This window comes from Apteryx mantelli, chromosome 18 (assembly GCF_036417845.1).
Source record: "Apteryx mantelli isolate bAptMan1 chromosome 18, bAptMan1.hap1, whole genome shotgun sequence".
Taxonomy (NCBI): Eukaryota; Metazoa; Chordata; class Aves; order Apterygiformes; family Apterygidae; genus Apteryx; species Apteryx mantelli.
In genome coordinates this window covers 15,444,932-15,462,336 of record NC_089995.1, presented here as the reverse complement: position 1 = coordinate 15,462,336, position 17,405 = coordinate 15,444,932, and the positions used below count along the sequence as shown (strand labels likewise).

General features: G+C 44.0%; 1 protein-coding gene across 1 annotated transcript in view; it reads right to left on the bottom strand.

Moving 5' to 3' along the window:
• CDH4 (cadherin 4) overlaps window positions 1-17,405 on the bottom strand; it is a 467,566-nt gene that overhangs the window by 97,175 nt on the left and 352,986 nt on the right. Inside the window, exon 5 of the mRNA XM_067307737.1 lies at window positions 5,463-5,618. Within this exon, the coding sequence (XP_067163838.1) occupies window positions 5,463-5,618 (156 nt within the window). The remainder of the gene's footprint in view (window positions 1-5,462; window positions 5,619-17,405) is intronic.

Sequence of the window (17,405 nt, the reverse complement as noted above, 5' to 3'; positions counted from 1 at the left end):
CCTGCACTCAAGGCAAAAAGGATTCAATAAGCAGGACTGTAGCGATCTCACTAAACTGGCAGGGGTGCGTACGAGTGCGGCCCTCTGCCCCAGGTCCGACGGCAGCACCAGGACCTGGGTTGAGTGATGAACGGGAGGCCGGTGTCTGGGAATTCGGGTGCTGGAGCTGGGGCCCTGATTAATGGCACTCGGGCAGCAGGAGCACAGCAGATGCATCACGCTCCCCAGCACTGCCCAGCAGACCCAATGCCTTTACTTCCCGGATCGTGCTGGTGCCTGGGTGTCCATAGCTCTTCTTCTCCTCTCCTGTGACCTTTTGTTAGTGCTTTCCTTTCCACACACTCCCCTTCTCACTCCTGCTTCTTTTTTTGCCTGACTTCAATGGACTTCTCTTCTTTTTTCTGCCGTGCTTGCTTGCATGCATTTTCTCTCTATATATTCTTTTAATAATTCTCATGCGGTAACACTTCCACACCCTTCCACAACACGTTGCTCACCTGTGCTCAGCAGCATCCACAGCAGAAGAAAAGGCTTGAGCCAGAAGGCTGAATCCTCAGCGAGGCTCACCACACGCTTCCCTCCCTGAAGCCCAGGTGCAGAGGAGGGCACAAAAGGCAGATGGACTCCACGGGGCCATCTGTACGACTGGGAAACACCCGGCGTACCCCCACGGTAGATCAGATACTCCATTTCTGTCCCATTCTTAAGTCATCTTCCCCCTGTCCTCCAGTCCTACTGCTTGTACTCATCAGGCATCCTCACCCTGGACAACACCCTTTCTTTTGAAATTTTCTTCCGAGATGTGCGTGGATACGGCTGATCTGCCTGGCACAGTTTGAGCCTAATGTGGTGCTCGGAGGTGCTCGGGCTGCAATCCGCCGCCGCCTGTGCAGACGGAACGGATGGATGGGATTAAAAGCAGATGCATGCAAGTGCTTCTCCATTGCTTGTGGCACTGGGTGAGACACAAAAGGTGGCTGCTGCATTCAGGGTCAGACACACGCACCATTTAGAGCTGGAAAAATCACCCTGCAAAAGGCCAGCCGGCACAACCAGGGCCACAAGACACACGTCGTGCAGAACTGTTCAAATGGAGGTGGCTAGGTGGAGGCACAGACAAGGCGCATTTATAAAGCTGGCTCTCAATATTTACGTTGTCCCCAGGAGGGAGAACATGAGGAGCAGAGAAGGAATAAACAGCATCAATTGAAAAGAAATACCTTGCAGAGGATTCTATAAAACTAATACAGGCTAAATCTCTAGCTGGTGTACCGTTCCACCGTGCACCAGGCAAAGAACTGCCTCGATATTCTTTAACAAGTATTTCTTAAAAGTTTGACATTCATTGCTATCATATTTAGCAGCAGCTACCACAGGTCTCTGAGGTTTTGCTACTGACAGTTTCCAGTGTAAATGTAGCTGCTGACATACAAATGATTCAGTATCATGATTATTGATTACACTGGAGGCTGGTGGTATCTGAAGGTAGTTAGTCAAAGTCAACACAGTGAATTGTGCTAAATATGAATATTACTTATGCACTAATACTATTAATACAAATATACATTATCAATCAGTGACAGAGCCTTTAAATAATAAGCATACAATGTCATGCCTAATTTGTGTGCTCTTAATTTTGATTAAAAGTGCAAATTAGAGTATTGTGACACAAATGCTGGTATTACTCATTAGGATTTGGTGCAAAATACTGGCATTAGCTCTTTTCTCCCTTAATTTCTATCAATCTTCTTTGTCCCTCTGCCCTTCAAATAATTCCTTCTCAGAGTATATCCAACCTGTCCTGCTCCAGCCATTTCTGACAGAGCATTTCATCAGTCTGATGCTGAAAGCACACACATAGGTCAGGGACCGTATTAGGACTCCCTTCCAAGTTTCCACACATTGCACGTTGCTTGAGCATCAGAAGCAACTGGCCACCTATTGACAAGTTTATACTGATGGTCTTTGTTAACAAAGCTTGAAAAAGGTCTCGAAAAACTAATCTGACAATTTACTCATCACTAGCACTTGCCAAACCTAACTGCAGTTTGGTAAGAAACTGGTGTCTGAACCAGAAGAAAACACTCAGAGTCACTAATTCTGCCACCAGTACAAACAGGACTTTGGGAACTCAATTAAATAAGGCCAAAAACTCATGCACATTAAATATCACTATCTGCTGAAACTTATTTGGCGTGGAATAAACATTCAGGGCTGACTACAACAGAAGATGCCACACCACCACACAGCGGGACAGCAGTACGGACGGGGCAGGATGAGCTTTGGCTCGTGCTCGCAATGGGAGCCTGTCCCAAGGCTGCACCCCCAGCACGCGGGCACAGAACCGCACCATTCGGTGCGGCACACGCACGCTGCAGCCCAGCGTGGCACTGGTTACGTGCTACAAAGCCCTTTGCGTTTCTCTCTGATCCCACTTGGAGCCGATCTGCGTCTGGGATGTCCGTAAGGTCCCTGGAGAGTTTGCCCTCTGGTTTGTAGTGCAGGCCAGAAAACGGATGAGGTCAAAACCCGGCTGAACTCATGATCACTGCTATTGCCAAGCGTGCTGGTCAAGTTAATGCAGGAGGGCTCCCGCACGCTCCAGCTGTACAGACACAGCGAGTCCCCGAGAGACAGACACCTCTGCACACATCGCATTCAGAACGATCCTCCCTGAAAGCTCAAGAAAGATCTTGAAAACTTATGGGGAAGTTCTGCTACAGAACTCCTCAACTAATTAGAAAAAAATCTATTTCACCTTAGGGAAGAAGGTTGGTTTCATCAGACGAATGGCTTGCTAAATGTGGAGAGAGTTAAAACACTAGTATTTTAAAAATGGCAGTCCCGAAGCAATCCAGATAATTATGCATAAGAAAATATGTGTTGAAAATGTGGGAGTTAATGAAACAGAACTCTGATATGTAGCCTCACAAACACTTGCAAATTATTATGATTTTTTTTATAATTAGTTTTTAGATTACCTAGAAATGAAAGCAGTAAGGACAATACTCGATAGTGACAGAGATGCTGGAAAGACTTCATTTTCTGCTTAGGACTGCAGCAAACCTGAAGCTGTATAAATGTCCCATATTCAGCCAGAGCAGCCAGCCCATGCAGGGCTCCCTGAGAAAAGCCCAGGGACCAGAGACAGCGCAGCTCCACTGACACCGCTGACGCCAGCCAAAATTTTAGCTCCAGAGCGCTGCTAATCTGAGCCGAAGAAAAACTCTACAGCAGATGTCAAACCAATGTAAAGATGCCCCAGCTATACAGTACAGATCCAAACCTACACCCTGGTCACTGGTTTTTCAGCATTCAGTGCAAGTCTGGATCCAAGTCTGTCTTTCCTTTCAGTTAGAGGCTCAGCTATATGAAGTGGCATAAATTCATCGACTCCACTGGAACTTGCAACCGTTAAGACGCTGGACTCTATCTTCTTTCTGGAGGCTGGCCTAATTTTTCCAGCTTCTAGCATTGCTCATTCCTACTGTAGTAAGTTTCTGCACTTCTGTTTGGGTCCTTGCTTTACGCATGATGTACTTGCAAGTGCTTTGTAAAGGGTTATTAAATGAACAACTGATGGTTCAATACATCATGAATCAATCGTTACAGATGCCAGAGGATCTAAAGATTGTTTACAGACATGACTTAAAATGATCTCTATCATCTTCTACTGTTGCGTTAACAAAGATTTGATACCACACGCTGTTCTTGTCTTTAAGGTGCTCATAACATATTTATCAGCTATTCACTTTCTGTAAACTATATGTTCGTGTAACCTTCAGAGTGTGAATATGCTTATTTATGTCTGGAGGTTACAAATTCAAGGTGAGGAACTGGAAAGACTGGGAATCCCGCAGTACGTACGGGGCCGACTTACTCCAGCCACCTTTGCCAAGGTCAGAGTTCAGTATACTGAATTCAGTGTAACTAGTAGGGTAAGCTTGTTATTAAGCGACACATGATTTGTTATTATGGGGGACAAAATCCTTCTCAACCTCTTTTTTTGACTGTGTCTAATATTAGACATCACAGAGTCTCCATCAAAGGTGTTAACTTGAGAATTCTATTATTGACGACACTGTTATAATAATCTGGCACTACTGAAAGAGCATCAACACTGAAATGACATACACTGTATCTCAAATATTCCCTTTTCAGAACAATTTATCTTCATATTTTCCTAGGCACAACAAGCAAAATAATTGTTCTTGTTCACGGAGGATAAAATATTTTTCCTTCAGATTCTCTTTCACCCAGGGGAAATCTCCTTTTCCACCCAACTAAAGAGGTAATCTATTTTCTTTATCCTTCCACCGCAGTCCAGAAGCTGTGTCAACATGGTTAACTGGATACCTGATAAAGCTGACAGACCGGGCGTCTCCGACGGAGCAGTCAGGAATATGGTGTCAGCGGAAGTGACCCGTACCACCGCGCTGACATTAGAGCATCCCTGGGAATGGCTATTACGGTGCCGATAGATGCGTCTAATGCTGATACAAAGCAATCCATGAAACGACCTCTTACAACCACTCCGGGAAGGAACTAAAGCACAGACGCAGAAAGCGGTGAAATTCTGCAGGTCTCTCATGCAAGAAACAACAATTTTTTGTAGCTATTTGTGGGACCATATCTGCTGTGCAATTACGCTGAGCAATATAGAGACTATGATTTAGATCAAAACCTAATGACCAATTACACTGTAAGTATTCTGCAGGTAGAGCATTTTATGAGCTAGGATAGCGTATGGAAGCGCTTTTGAGTGTAATTAATCTTAATTAATTCCTTCATATTTAATATTAGTCTATCTGCCTATTTAAAAACATATCTGACACACCCCCATCATACTGCCTGAACATCTCCTAGTGATTTAAAATGAAAAATGACTACACCAATTATTGCATGTTTAGCTGCAGTAATGATTCTTAAATCAGTAATTTCCCAAGACATGCTAATGTAGTGACTGGTTTCTCATGGTTCTGGGGGGTTCAGTCCACATATAAACTTGCATGGATATAATAAGAAGTGTGAAGTTGCACCACCTCAAATAAATGACTGTGATTTTTTTGTCCGAGAAGGACGTCAGTTTAATGCTGCTTTGCATTGGTTTGGCTGATGTAGCAAGCTACACTGAAGTAAAACAGGAATAAAGACGTCTCCGCACACACACACCCAAATGCTCTGGCATAGCTGAGACTCGAACGGCTAGCTAAACCCATGCACCTTCTTTGTGCAGTCAGTCCCTCACGTCTTTTGCTAACACTGGGAGCCAGTCCACGCTGTTAATCTGGGCTCCAATTCTGAACAAAGACCAGGCACCCTGGTCTTCTCAAAGCCACAACGTGTCTCCTGACAAGATGAGACTTACTGGGCCCAGCAATTCTGACACAGCTTTGCTTCGAGCTTGTGAACTCAGATCCAAAACTCAAGAGAATTTTTTTCTCCCAGCATCTTACACTTACATGGTAGGAAGCCCGTTCTTCTCGGTCCATGGGACGGGTCACGTACATTCTGCCAGACACGGGGTCAATGCTGAACACCTCCATCGGCGGCTGGTCAGCCCCCACGCCGGTGATGCTGTATCTGATATGGATCTCTTTATCCTTATCGGAACGAATCTGAATGAAAGAACAAAGACAGCAATCAGGAAGTTATGGACAAAAGCCATATGGGTATTTAAACAACTTTAAAGATCTGAGCCTGTAAGATGCATAAATGTAATGCTGCTGTCAAATTCGACAAGGGAGCTGTATAGCAAAAGTTTGGGAAAACGCCAGTAAAAGAGTATTCCACATATTTGCAGCTATTTTTCTCTTCTTTTATTCATGATGATTGTCTAGGAATTATTGAAATTCTGACTTTTTTGCCTCAGGTGTGGAGGCATGTGCTTTCACAGAAAATGCTGTTTACTTCCTGAAAACCCAGGCCCTGTAAAATGTCCAAATCGGTCAGATATATATGGCATCTCACAGCCATTAATCACTTTCGAAAGCACTGTCTCCAGTCTCCCACGTCATCCTCTCAGTGCCTTTAACTGTGCACACAGATACTCCCGTGGCAGTCTAAGAATAGGGCTGCTCCCTCCCTCTCTATCCAGCCTGCCAGCTTGCTGGAGCAAGGTTGGGAATGCCCGGTGGGATGGTACCACTCCATTCGACTATTTGTTGCACAAAAGCATGTTTGGCACATTGCTTTTGAAACTCCTTCCCTCCCATACCTTGAGGAACACCCAGCAAATCAAATACAGCATGACAAATTACATGAACCTTGGACACAGAGAAAATAAAAAAGGGAGGTTAACATCTTGTCCTAGCAACCCTGACTATCTCTTTAAACCCAAATTTAATTTTCCAATCAAATGCTGAAAGAAGTTCTTGCAACATCACAACCACTCCTGAAAGAAAGCGCAAGGGACAAATAAATTACCACCCCCCACTGCCACAAGCTGTCTCGGCAGTGCACAAGTGACGTGCATTTATTTCTCCCTAACAGGTCTCCTACTCCTTCCACACGCGACCTACCCAGATTTTGTCCTCTCCTGACTCGGGAGGCTGAAAAGATGCCGAACGTGCTGGTGCAGGGTAATCTCAGATCCCCGACAAGCATCTCCTTTGGTGCCCTCGTCCAGACCATTACCGAGTTTGTGCACCGCCTGCTTCTGCACGGCCTCCACCTAACAAACAGTCTGTTCCCGGGAACGGCTAATAATGTCAGTTATTGCTAGAAACTGCTAGGATTGATTCTTGCTGCACCTACGCTTCGGGAGCTGGAGGTCAGGGAACAGAGACAGTTTCATCTGTCTTTTCTCCCTAGGATTCACTGCTTGTTTAGGCTATTAGCACCAAGAAAACTGATCAGACTTAGACTAGTATAATCACTTAGAACAGGTACCAGGGACATTTTCAAAGTGCCCTCAGCCTGCACACAACAGCATACACAGGGTATTTGTAGCAGGCAACCGAATAGACAGGCATGAACGCAATCTGCACTGGCAAAACATATTGAAAAACAACTAAATTTAAGCTTTGCTTCCACACTTGTGGGCTTAATGACGGCAGCCAACTCACCAGCTCAGGAACCAAAATCCATAGTCCCCACTTGTAGTAGGGCAGCTTTCACCCTGCCCGGCAGATAGGGCTGCAAGCTGAATTTATGTGAATGTCTGCGCAAACGTATAGCGCAAGTCAGAGGGTTCAAGCTCTCACGCACTGCTGCTGACAGCTGGAAGCACGTGTCCCCGCAAGGCTCAAGGTAAGCGAACGGGCAGGAGGCCACTCCGAGGCCTCCAGCCTTGAGGCGGCGTGGGGCTGCCATCTCAGAAACTACAAAAAAAGGGCAGCTTTGGGCACCCAGTTGTGTCTGTCCATATCCACGTGTGCCCGTACAGCTCCAAAGGATCTACAGCAGGTCAGGGTAAAACCAGCCCTTAACCCTTAACAAAGCTTTTCCTTAACAAAGCTGGAAGAAAAAAATCTGGGGTCTGGTAAAGTTTCTGATCATCTGCAACAATTTCAATAATCCGACTAGGAATATATTTTTCATTTATAAAATCGCTGTAATGTTAAACGTGCAACGAGGCAGCCGTGGGCTGACGGGAAGGACAAGGGCAGCTTCGGCCAGGAGGCAGGAACGACGTCCTGGCCCCTGGAAGGAAAGAGCCGTTTCTGACGGCGGGAGCAGTGGTGGAGCAGGACGTTACCTGCAGCGAGGTGGGAAAACAGTTCCTGCAGGTGACAGGAGGGAAAGGTCAACACGAGAGGAGGGCGTCCCCAGCCCGGCTCAGCTACGGCTAGGACCTGAGCACAAGCACTAAACGCAAGCCAGGCCCCCTGCACGGAACTAAAATGGAAGCAATTTTAACTGGAATCATGGATGGGGAGGCTCTGCTCGTTCTTTACGGACATTTTTATGCTCTATTTCCTGTTGCATATAGTACCCGGATCTTGTTGTGATAGAAGCATTAGAAATGCATAGAGACAGAAACAGGGAAAACGAGGCTGGATTTAAATATTCAGTGCTGAAGGCATTATATTTTCAGGAAACAGATAAACAGAAGCTCTCTAAGAAAGCTATGTACAGTTTAATAAAGTGTATGCTATGGGTTGTCCTTGCAGCACTTTTATTAGCATTAATAGGGTCTAAGCTGTCTGTATGTAAATCATTGCAGATCTAGGAGATGAAATATATCATAAGATCCACACGACTTACCCAATTACACTAGGAAAAATCCATGAGATAATTATACTGCACTGAGCAAAATAAAGATACAGGGAAAATATGGTGCAAATACTCAGCGATGACTCATTATTTGTTGTTAATTGCCAACGCACTACAGTGCTTTGCTAGTCACCGGTACTTAATTCCATTTCCAGTAAGTGAACAGCAACACTGAGCGTTCAGAGAAAGCACAGACGGAGAAGTGGCGTTTGTCACAGAAAGGTACAAAGACCATTGACAGGGAAGCATAGTACGCATTACTACCAGGGAGGTATTCACTGCACAAAGGCACGCACGTTTTATATTGGAACGTGTAATTTTAGTGCTCTTAATGAGATTTAAAAAAAAGAATTTTTTTTTACAGTAATCCTTTAACATTTTGACCAAAGGTTTCATTTGCATAATTCCCAGGGTGCACTTTAGTAAATCTTGTTGAGAAGTTAAGAACATTATCTGAATACAATGTAAGGTTTACTTCTTTTGTTGAAGCCGTTACTGGAGCAGTTTACCATAATAATAATAATAATAATAATAATAATAAAAAAGCTCTATTCCCAAGGAACTCACTAGATCAGGAGAAAAAATTACTGTTTGGGGGAATTTACCAGCTCAGGAGAGAGTTGCTTTTTCATTCATTTATGCCTGGCAAGCACGAAAGAGGTAGCACATCCGTATTATAATATTCTGACTGGAGAACATACACGCAAATTTTATTCATTTATCTTTCATTTTATAATGCAGTCACCAGTTCTGCTGGGTTCTGGGTTACAGAACAGACGGTAGGAAGATAGTTTTCCTTAGTTGTGTTTATACTTTTTTCCCTCAGAAGGAGCCGTGGAGCTGCGGGCTTCTCCAGCGCCAGGCACCCTCCAACGGTGTGCACCACGACGTGACCAGAATGATGGACGATGGTTGGGGACTGCCCTCACAGGAGTTTGCTTGGGAAGCAGCTTTTCCTCTCTAAAAAAACCCCTCTGGGATGGAGCTTAGATTGGACTGTTACCTTGGTGAGGGAAAATGCCCCAGACAGAAAGGTAATTTCTGTTGGAAGATGCGATTTCCTAACGTTATTGCAAGTAGCTCCTGAAAACAGGTGAAATTTTCCATGCAAGAATCCTGGGTTTCAGCAAACCCTGCCCGATGCTGACAGATATAAATTGACCATCTGGGTCCGGAGGTACCGGCCACCAACGGCACCAAGGAGCAGCGCGGCAGAGCCAGGCGCCGAGCCCACGCCGCCCGGCTCCCTCTTGGCTGCAGCAAGCCAAGGGCACCTTGACCTCGCAGCTCACCACCAAGCGGGAGCTGCAGGGCAAGCCGAACTCGAACCGCTGATGCGCCGCCCAAGAGAGAGCACAAACACCGCAGCCAAGGCTTGCAACCCGGCACCAGAACGCTCCGAGTCTGATTCAGCTCGCGTTTCTACAGAGCAACCCCAGGAACAGAAGAAATCAGTGTGATTTCACAGATGGGAATTTTCCACTGAAGGTTCTGGTACAATAACTAAAAAGTGTGAAAATGAATGTTGCAAATCTTGAGATAATACTCACAGAGCCAAGCCCTTCAGAGCTGGCTCTCTGCCTCGTAGTAACGTTACATTTAAACGGGCTTGAAAAGCAGCCTGCTTGTGACACAGGATCGCATCCCGCTTTTGCAGATGAAATCTTAGGGTTCATGCATCTCCATCGGGATTTAATGTGTAGCTAAACTGTTCCAGCAAGTTTTACTGGCAAGCAAAATTTCAACTGATGAGCTCCTGTGAGGTAGCAAGTTTTATCACCCCACTTTGCTCCTGCTGATCCGTATCCTTCTCGTGCCCTCAGCACTTCAATTTCTTGGTGCAGGGTCTTGAAGCTGCAAGTGCTCTCGTCCTGCCGGACCACAAGAAGAACAGCAGATCTCTTCTGCAACAGACCGTGGTGTGGCAGGAGCAGAGGACTATACTAGTTCTGTCTGGGAAGCCAGTTTAGTTAAAATGGTGAAAGGAAGAGCTTGCATGGACTTGGCAGCGTGAAAAGGAGTGTGTATTTTTTTCTTGTAAATGCTCTGAACAAACTTAGCCAAATTTCTTTTTCCATGACCTGTTCCCAAATGGTGGGGAACCAGTAACATGCAAACTAACCTATTTCTTATATGGTTTCCACACCTATAGATGCGGAACTGAAGCTCTCTTGGAGGTTTAGGTATCTACAAGTAAATGGTGCAGTATAAATTCATGTGGATTAGCAAAACGAAATCCGGTGTCAGCATTTTTGTTGCAATGTAGCAAGAACTAATCTGCAAGCTAGATAAACTGCTAAAATAAATCCCAGGATATATTGCCAAATCATTTCCATGTAAGAGCAGGGACCTAGGACATGGGTGGCCGTTTCTCTTAATTCTCAGTGGGTGGGAATTAACTCTTGGTCTCCTGAGTATATACTAATCAAACATGCAAGCTCAGTACAGGAGTATCTTGGTGACATGTAATGCCTTCTGGTATACACAGGAATTCATATTACATAATCTATTAAATATGACCCTTTTAAAATCACAGGCAGGTTTCAGTGAGTTGTACATGGTCTAGGCTCTGCCCATCACTGCGCGATGGTATATGCAAGTAGCTGGGAATGTGTCTAGGGGAAACAAAGCAGGCAATTTATACTCTGCTGCATTTTCTATCCACAGAGCAAGCTAAAAAAATAAATCTCCTTCTAAGTTCTTCAACTTGTTCTCTAATGATACGGTTTTAAGACCGTCCTTCCCAAATTTCCCATAAAATATTTTGCAGCATTTGCACTAACATGACCTGGGGAGCTTTGGACCTGATTTTTTTGTTTTATAAAATCCATTATAATTATTAATGAACACATAAAATAATGTAAATGATAAGCAATAAGTGTCTTTTATTATTAAGCTCTTAGCTATTTTGCCCATTAAGAAAACCAAATTAAAATAATTGAAAACTATAATCTGTCATGCATTCAAAATGCTCCGCAGAAATTCAGATAGGCAAACATATTCAAAGTCTTTAAATCAGCACACTTAAGAGTCAGTCTAAGCATTCCAGCATTGGCTCATTAATTTTAGTGGAAATATTTTAATTCAGCTACATCTTACTGCTTATTGAAATCCCTGCTAAGGATTTACTTATTTATTTTTAACTGAATTTGCAATATATTTAAGAGTCATTTGTATAAAAGTTCTTAATTTTAATTTAACAGTTGTTTTACAAGCCAGTAAAGTGAAAGACCTCTAGCCCCGTATTTCCAAACAAATTATTGCATGTCGCTTACTGAATCACGTATTTTTTCAATAAACATGTGCAGAATTCAAACAGACAGGGAAAGATAAAGACAGATTTAGAGACCCAATTAGGTTAAGGTGATATTTATTAACTTCTGTCGCCTTCTATCACACCTGTCAATGATCCCAAGCTACTTCGCAGAAAGAAGAAGAACAAAAGATCCTCTGAAATACTTCAGCTACCTTCAAAGAAACCCATCTATCCTGCACCTTGACATGGGGAGGAGGGGACTGCTATCAAAAAGGAAAATTTCCATTAACTACAACACTAGACTTAATAGCAGCCTGCAAGTCTTCATCCACTATAGGACAAAAATTAATATCAAATGAGCTAAGTTTCCCATAAAAGTGGTATTTGCAAACAAGGTCAAGTAGGAACAAATCTCTATTGGCAAAGAAAGAAAGGATGGAAAAAATATATGTGTTTATAATTGTGGATTTCTTCCTTCCCTAAAGCTGGTACTAATTTTGTCTCATATCTAACTTTCTGAAAGCCTGGTATCTGGTCTAACATAGTCATATAAACGTCACTGCAAATCAGAGCACAGACAAACACCTTCAGAGGAAAATTCATTTTTCTGTCTTGGGCACCTCTCTAAGTATATATCAAATTTCCTGGAAGAAGTGATTTCTCTTTCCATATATTATAGGCAGAACCTAGAAATAGGCTTAGCCCAGATGCCTAATTTTTATGCGGCTGAAAGTCACTGCGATGAATGCCACTCTTCGTGCAGTCACAATCAGCATTTGGCTACTGTCATTATTCCTATGCAAGAGCTTAAGTTTCTTCCTCTTCTTTTTTAAAATACAGAGAAGACGAACCGTAGAAATGTTCCTTTTGCCTTAACGGCAGGATGCCTCTCATGTCAGGCTGTTTTGCTCTGCTCCAGCTGAAATTCGTGCAAAGGGATTTATAATGTATTTATTTTGATGATAAAATAGAGTAAAACTAATATATCAGAGATATGGAAGGTTTAATTTAAGCTACTGCCTTGATAATGCGGTCTGCATTAGTAAAAGAAATGAAACCACAAAATGTCAGAACCCACAAGAGAAAAAAACCTGCCGACGAACACCTTGTGCTCTGCAGCTCCCCAGCGAACGCTGGCTGCATCCACAAACCAAGCTGCGGAGGAACCTGACTCCCTTCCAATTTGCCTGCTTCTTACCACGAGGAGTTTGTTTCCTCTGCACTGACCCTCCGGGCGCTTGGCACAGGCACCTCACCAAATGTTCAGCGGCCGCGAGCTTCCAGCGCTTCCCAGGTCCGCTGGCTTCCGCCTGTCTTCCCCCATCCAAGGGCTGCTCTCCAAAGCAGCAGCTCCCTTCAGGCCAATTACATCCATGTGGATATGTTTCTCCTGAGCCCTCCCTATGCCCATCGATAGCTTTGATAGTCTTCACTCTCTTCCTTCCTTCCAGGTTTTTCTGAATTGTTTATCAGTGTTTTTCTCCTGTACCTGGAGGAAGATCTAACATCAAGCAGATGGAGAAGGGGAGAATATAAATCAGGCTCAAGGAGGAGACCGTAATGCAGCAGGCAAGAAGAAGTTCTGCCCGCTATTCTGATTATAGGCCAAAAATCTTGTGTGACCTCACGATAAGTGTAGCATGAAAATGAACTCGTCAGACTCACAGTCCTAGTCATAACTACCACTATCCCGCTTGGGATAAAGCAAGACAACAATCCCCTAGTCTGGGAAGGGTGAGCAGAGGAGATACTGCAAGCACAGCGTAGCCGGTAAAGAGCAGCACACCTGGGCTCTGACCTGCTGCATTTTAGCTTTGCTTTGACACACTCTGCAGCTGCAAAGCATTTGTATTTGAGTGCAAGTTGTCTCGATGCAACAAGACTGAACGTCTGCAGGATTCATGCAGAAAGTCAGATTCCTGCATATGTCTCCAGCCACGCCAAAGCTTCCGAGTGGTGACTGGAGACTGACAGTAGCTAACAAGATGCGAGCCCTGCCAGGTCTCTGTCTTCACCGGCGAAAACTCAGTAAATTGCAATTTGTTGCATGGTCTTCATGATTAAATAATTAAGCAATTTTCATTACTTGTCATTATGAAGGTCAAGAAGCTAATGTGCCTGTATCAGAAACTGGCCAATGCTAATGGATCTTCCACATCTAAAGATAATTGATATGGTAGAGTAATTTCTAAAGCAACATGTGCTTTTCTTCAGGCTTTTTGCAGCGGGTTCAGTTTTTAAGTACTCCACTGTGGAAATGCTTCAGCATGCAGCAAGGTGAGTGAGAGGGAAGGGAGAGTCTATGATGGGATGAGAAGATTATTACAAGATTGGCAGAATACCACAGCATGAGCAATGTTTTGTCACTGCCAGAATATTGATAGCAGATGCAACAAAACTCATCTTTACTAGTCTCTCTCTTATCTCAAGTTACAAGGAGATAGATTTGTCAGTGTTGTGAATGGAGGCATCCCAGCGGAGTTATATGTGCTGCTAGCTGGTGAATTTGGGCCCTTAAGACCCGAGGCTGGTTCATATTGTGCAAGATGCAAATGGTTGTTACTAAACAAGTGGGATCTGACCCAGATGGACAAGTCCTCCTCTGCTGCAGAGGATGCTCCATGACAAAAGGTCAAAGCAAAAATCTCAGAGGTCAAAACTCAGGTCGAGGTGTTCTTATTCCTATGATGGAAGAGTCACGACTTCCAGATAACAGAAGAACATTCTTCATAATCTATTTATGAAGGGATACACACAGTTACCCTTACTTCGGGTCCCATACTGCAGCTTCTTCATGCAGCTGGCCCTATTGCCTTCTGCTATGGCTATGCCTAAATGAAGACTAAGTCAAGGGAAAAAATCAGGTTAGTGGGACTTTGTCCTCACATCTTTCTGAAACTTGTCTCTCCCTGAGCCTCACACAGCTTCCATTGCAAAGCTGGTCTGGCAAAGAGGACTCGGCACCTTTCTGGGAGTAAAACTGAGCAGGAAACAGAAGTGCTCACTGCAGTTCATAGGCAGGGCTAGCAAATAGCGACCTCAGCAGAGGTAACCTGATCACTGTAACTAATGATTGAAGTCCTCAGCTAGTATAAATCTGTGTAGACTCACTGGCTTCAAACAGAGGCACGCTAATTTACTTCAGCTGAAAATCTGGTCCACAGTTTATAAATTAAGCTGCACAGCCTAAGAATGAGGAAAGACTTTTGTACAACCCCATGCAGCAATGCAACACAAGTAGCATTCCTCTCTGCGTACTGGTGAGTGGGGACAGAGGGAAAAAGCAAACACCGGGGAACAGACATGCTTGTATCTGGTTTAAAGGAGTTTTTCCCATGCCTAAGAGATATAATTGGTCCTAGTGTGACCTTTACTGTTGTAATAAGCTCTGGTTTTCCCCCATTGCTTCATTTTCCTGCCCTTATATAGCCATGCATTGAATTCACATTCTGCACGACACCTGCAGATATTACGGATCATAGAGAAGTGGGCTGTAGTATGATTACAAATGCTAGTGTCAGCATAAAATTAAGCTTTTAGACCTGCCTGCAAATAGCTAACAATGGAAAACAACAATAAACCCCTTTAATGTGTATATTCTGGAGAACAAAATCTGCTGAGGCTAATGTTTGAGACACTACTTTGGGATGCTTGCAGAGCAGGACTATAAGGCTCCGCAGTTTTGTAAGAATCTCTAATAAATTTAATTATAGCAAAAGCAAACCATTCATTTGGTCTGTAAGGTAGATTACACTGCAGAGTGCATATGGAAGAGTTATTTCAATGGTCAGTAACAGGAACCACCAGCTATGAGGAGGCTGAAAATGAAGTCATCCCTATATATTACAGAAGCTACGTTAACAAGCATCAGTGCAGGTTTAGCCTTCACCATTTATTCTGAATTTATTCACTGAATGAAGCCTGCGTGAGATGGCTTTGGTTCTAGGACTCTTTTCCTCATATACTATGAAACTCTCAGATGAAATATTGGTTCTTCTATGACTTTCTCTTGAGGACCAGATCTCCCCATGGATGGATATGCACGCTTCCTTCTCCAACAGATAACAGAAGCCAAACATGACACCGGACAGCTGCATTTCTCCTTCAAGTGACTGCTCAACAAGACACTGCTAGAGCTCGGCGATTAGGAAAATCGGGCGTAGTAACAACAAACACAGAGAAGTCAGGTTTACACTTGCATGTGGACACCAGCCCGCATTGCACAGTCCAGCACAGTGTCTACAGGTACACCTTCTGCACGCATGTATGGGCTCTATGCATTGAACACCAGCTACCCATGCAAAAGTGCTAAAGGCCACGCAGACCATACACAGACCACACTCAGGCCATTTGCATTCCCCGTTACCTACAAATGCCCTGTACATCACACCCACCTCCAAACTGCTCAGATCAACCGCAAAAGCAATCTGCTTAGTATGATCACAGCTATCCTTGCAGTGTCAGTCTCACGATCAGCTCTGGTTGCAGCTGTGCTCAGCGTGACTACACAGCTGCTCGCATTTACCCGCAGAGGACTGGCACAGCCGTCTCGCATGTCCCCCTTCCCAGACAGTTCTCCTCCTCCCCAGCAGCCCCTTCTAGTCTTACTGCAGCTCCACATCTGTGCTAAAGGCCATTACTGCCCCTGCCCGTGCAGCTGTAGCTCCTACATCCGTGGCCCCCTTTCCAAAGGTATCGTTCCCTAACCGATTCCCGCTGGCATGGGAGTCCTCAGACGCAGTCAGCCACCGAGCACGTCTGCAAAATTGCTCCATTCACTAAGGATGGAGAGTGCCTTCCAGGGAATTTCAAGCCTAGCTGAACTCTGCTCATTTGAAATGTATTCGCAGGACTGAATTTTTGGCAAATTTTTCTGTTTCGCTACCGGCACTTCTGTGAAGGTTAGATCTGAGACCCCTGCGTACTTCGACTTGCATTCAGGTGTTAGACCTACTCAGAACATACTGATTTGCTCCCTGTCTCCATGCTTCATCACAAGAAGGTACGCTGGCCTGCTTTAGGACACGGTGCCCTAAGAGCTCTTTCTAAAATAACTGCTGCCAGCCCTACGGTTTGACACGTTTTAGAATCTCTTTATGTTTCACTTCCTTTTAGGGCATATTCTGAATTTTTGAATTTAAACCCCCCAAAGCAGTAACAGCTCTCAAAAGCTCACAAGCACTGTAAGGCAGCTCGGAGCTTGATTAATGCTCCAAAGACCAGTTTCTTTCTAGGCTCTCAAGAAGCTCTCCAGTAAGAAGTGTTATTATTAGTAATAATTTACGAGGATGGGCATTCATTTCCTGATGCCATTTACCTTTCCAAGGACTTTCCCAAATAAGTGCTAGGTGCAAACCACTCGTATTCTCTGTGCAAATCAGTAGCTAGGTGGGTTTGAATAACGGGGGCCAAAGAGCCCCGGCTAATTCAGGATTGTAATTCTGGGCTGTATTTTTAATTGCAGATACTCTGACAGCCGTAGTGCATTTCTTGTTTAATATTTTTGCAGCATTATTATTTATTAATAATTTAATTTCTGATCTGGTGAATAACATGCAGTTCCTTCACCATCAGATAAATGACAAGTTTAGAGCAGAATAGTTTAGGTAAGCAGATTGCTAGTGCTTATGACTGTAAGACATAATTATGTACAGCCAACTGTGTAACACGCTTGAAAAAATTATAAGCCTAGTCACAGAAATTAAAATTATTTCAAGATGAAGTTGTACAAATACAGCTGCAAAAAGCTACAAAATCCTATTAATTTATTCCAACTGTAGTGGGTATGCAGTGGGATTCCACCTCCTCCCTCCTCGCCAAAGAAAGTTGAAGTGTAACACACAACAGATCAAAGTATGAATGTCTAAATCTAAACACAGCTCCAGAAAACTCTTTCAGCTATTATTTATGTACTCATAAACTTTTGGGCATC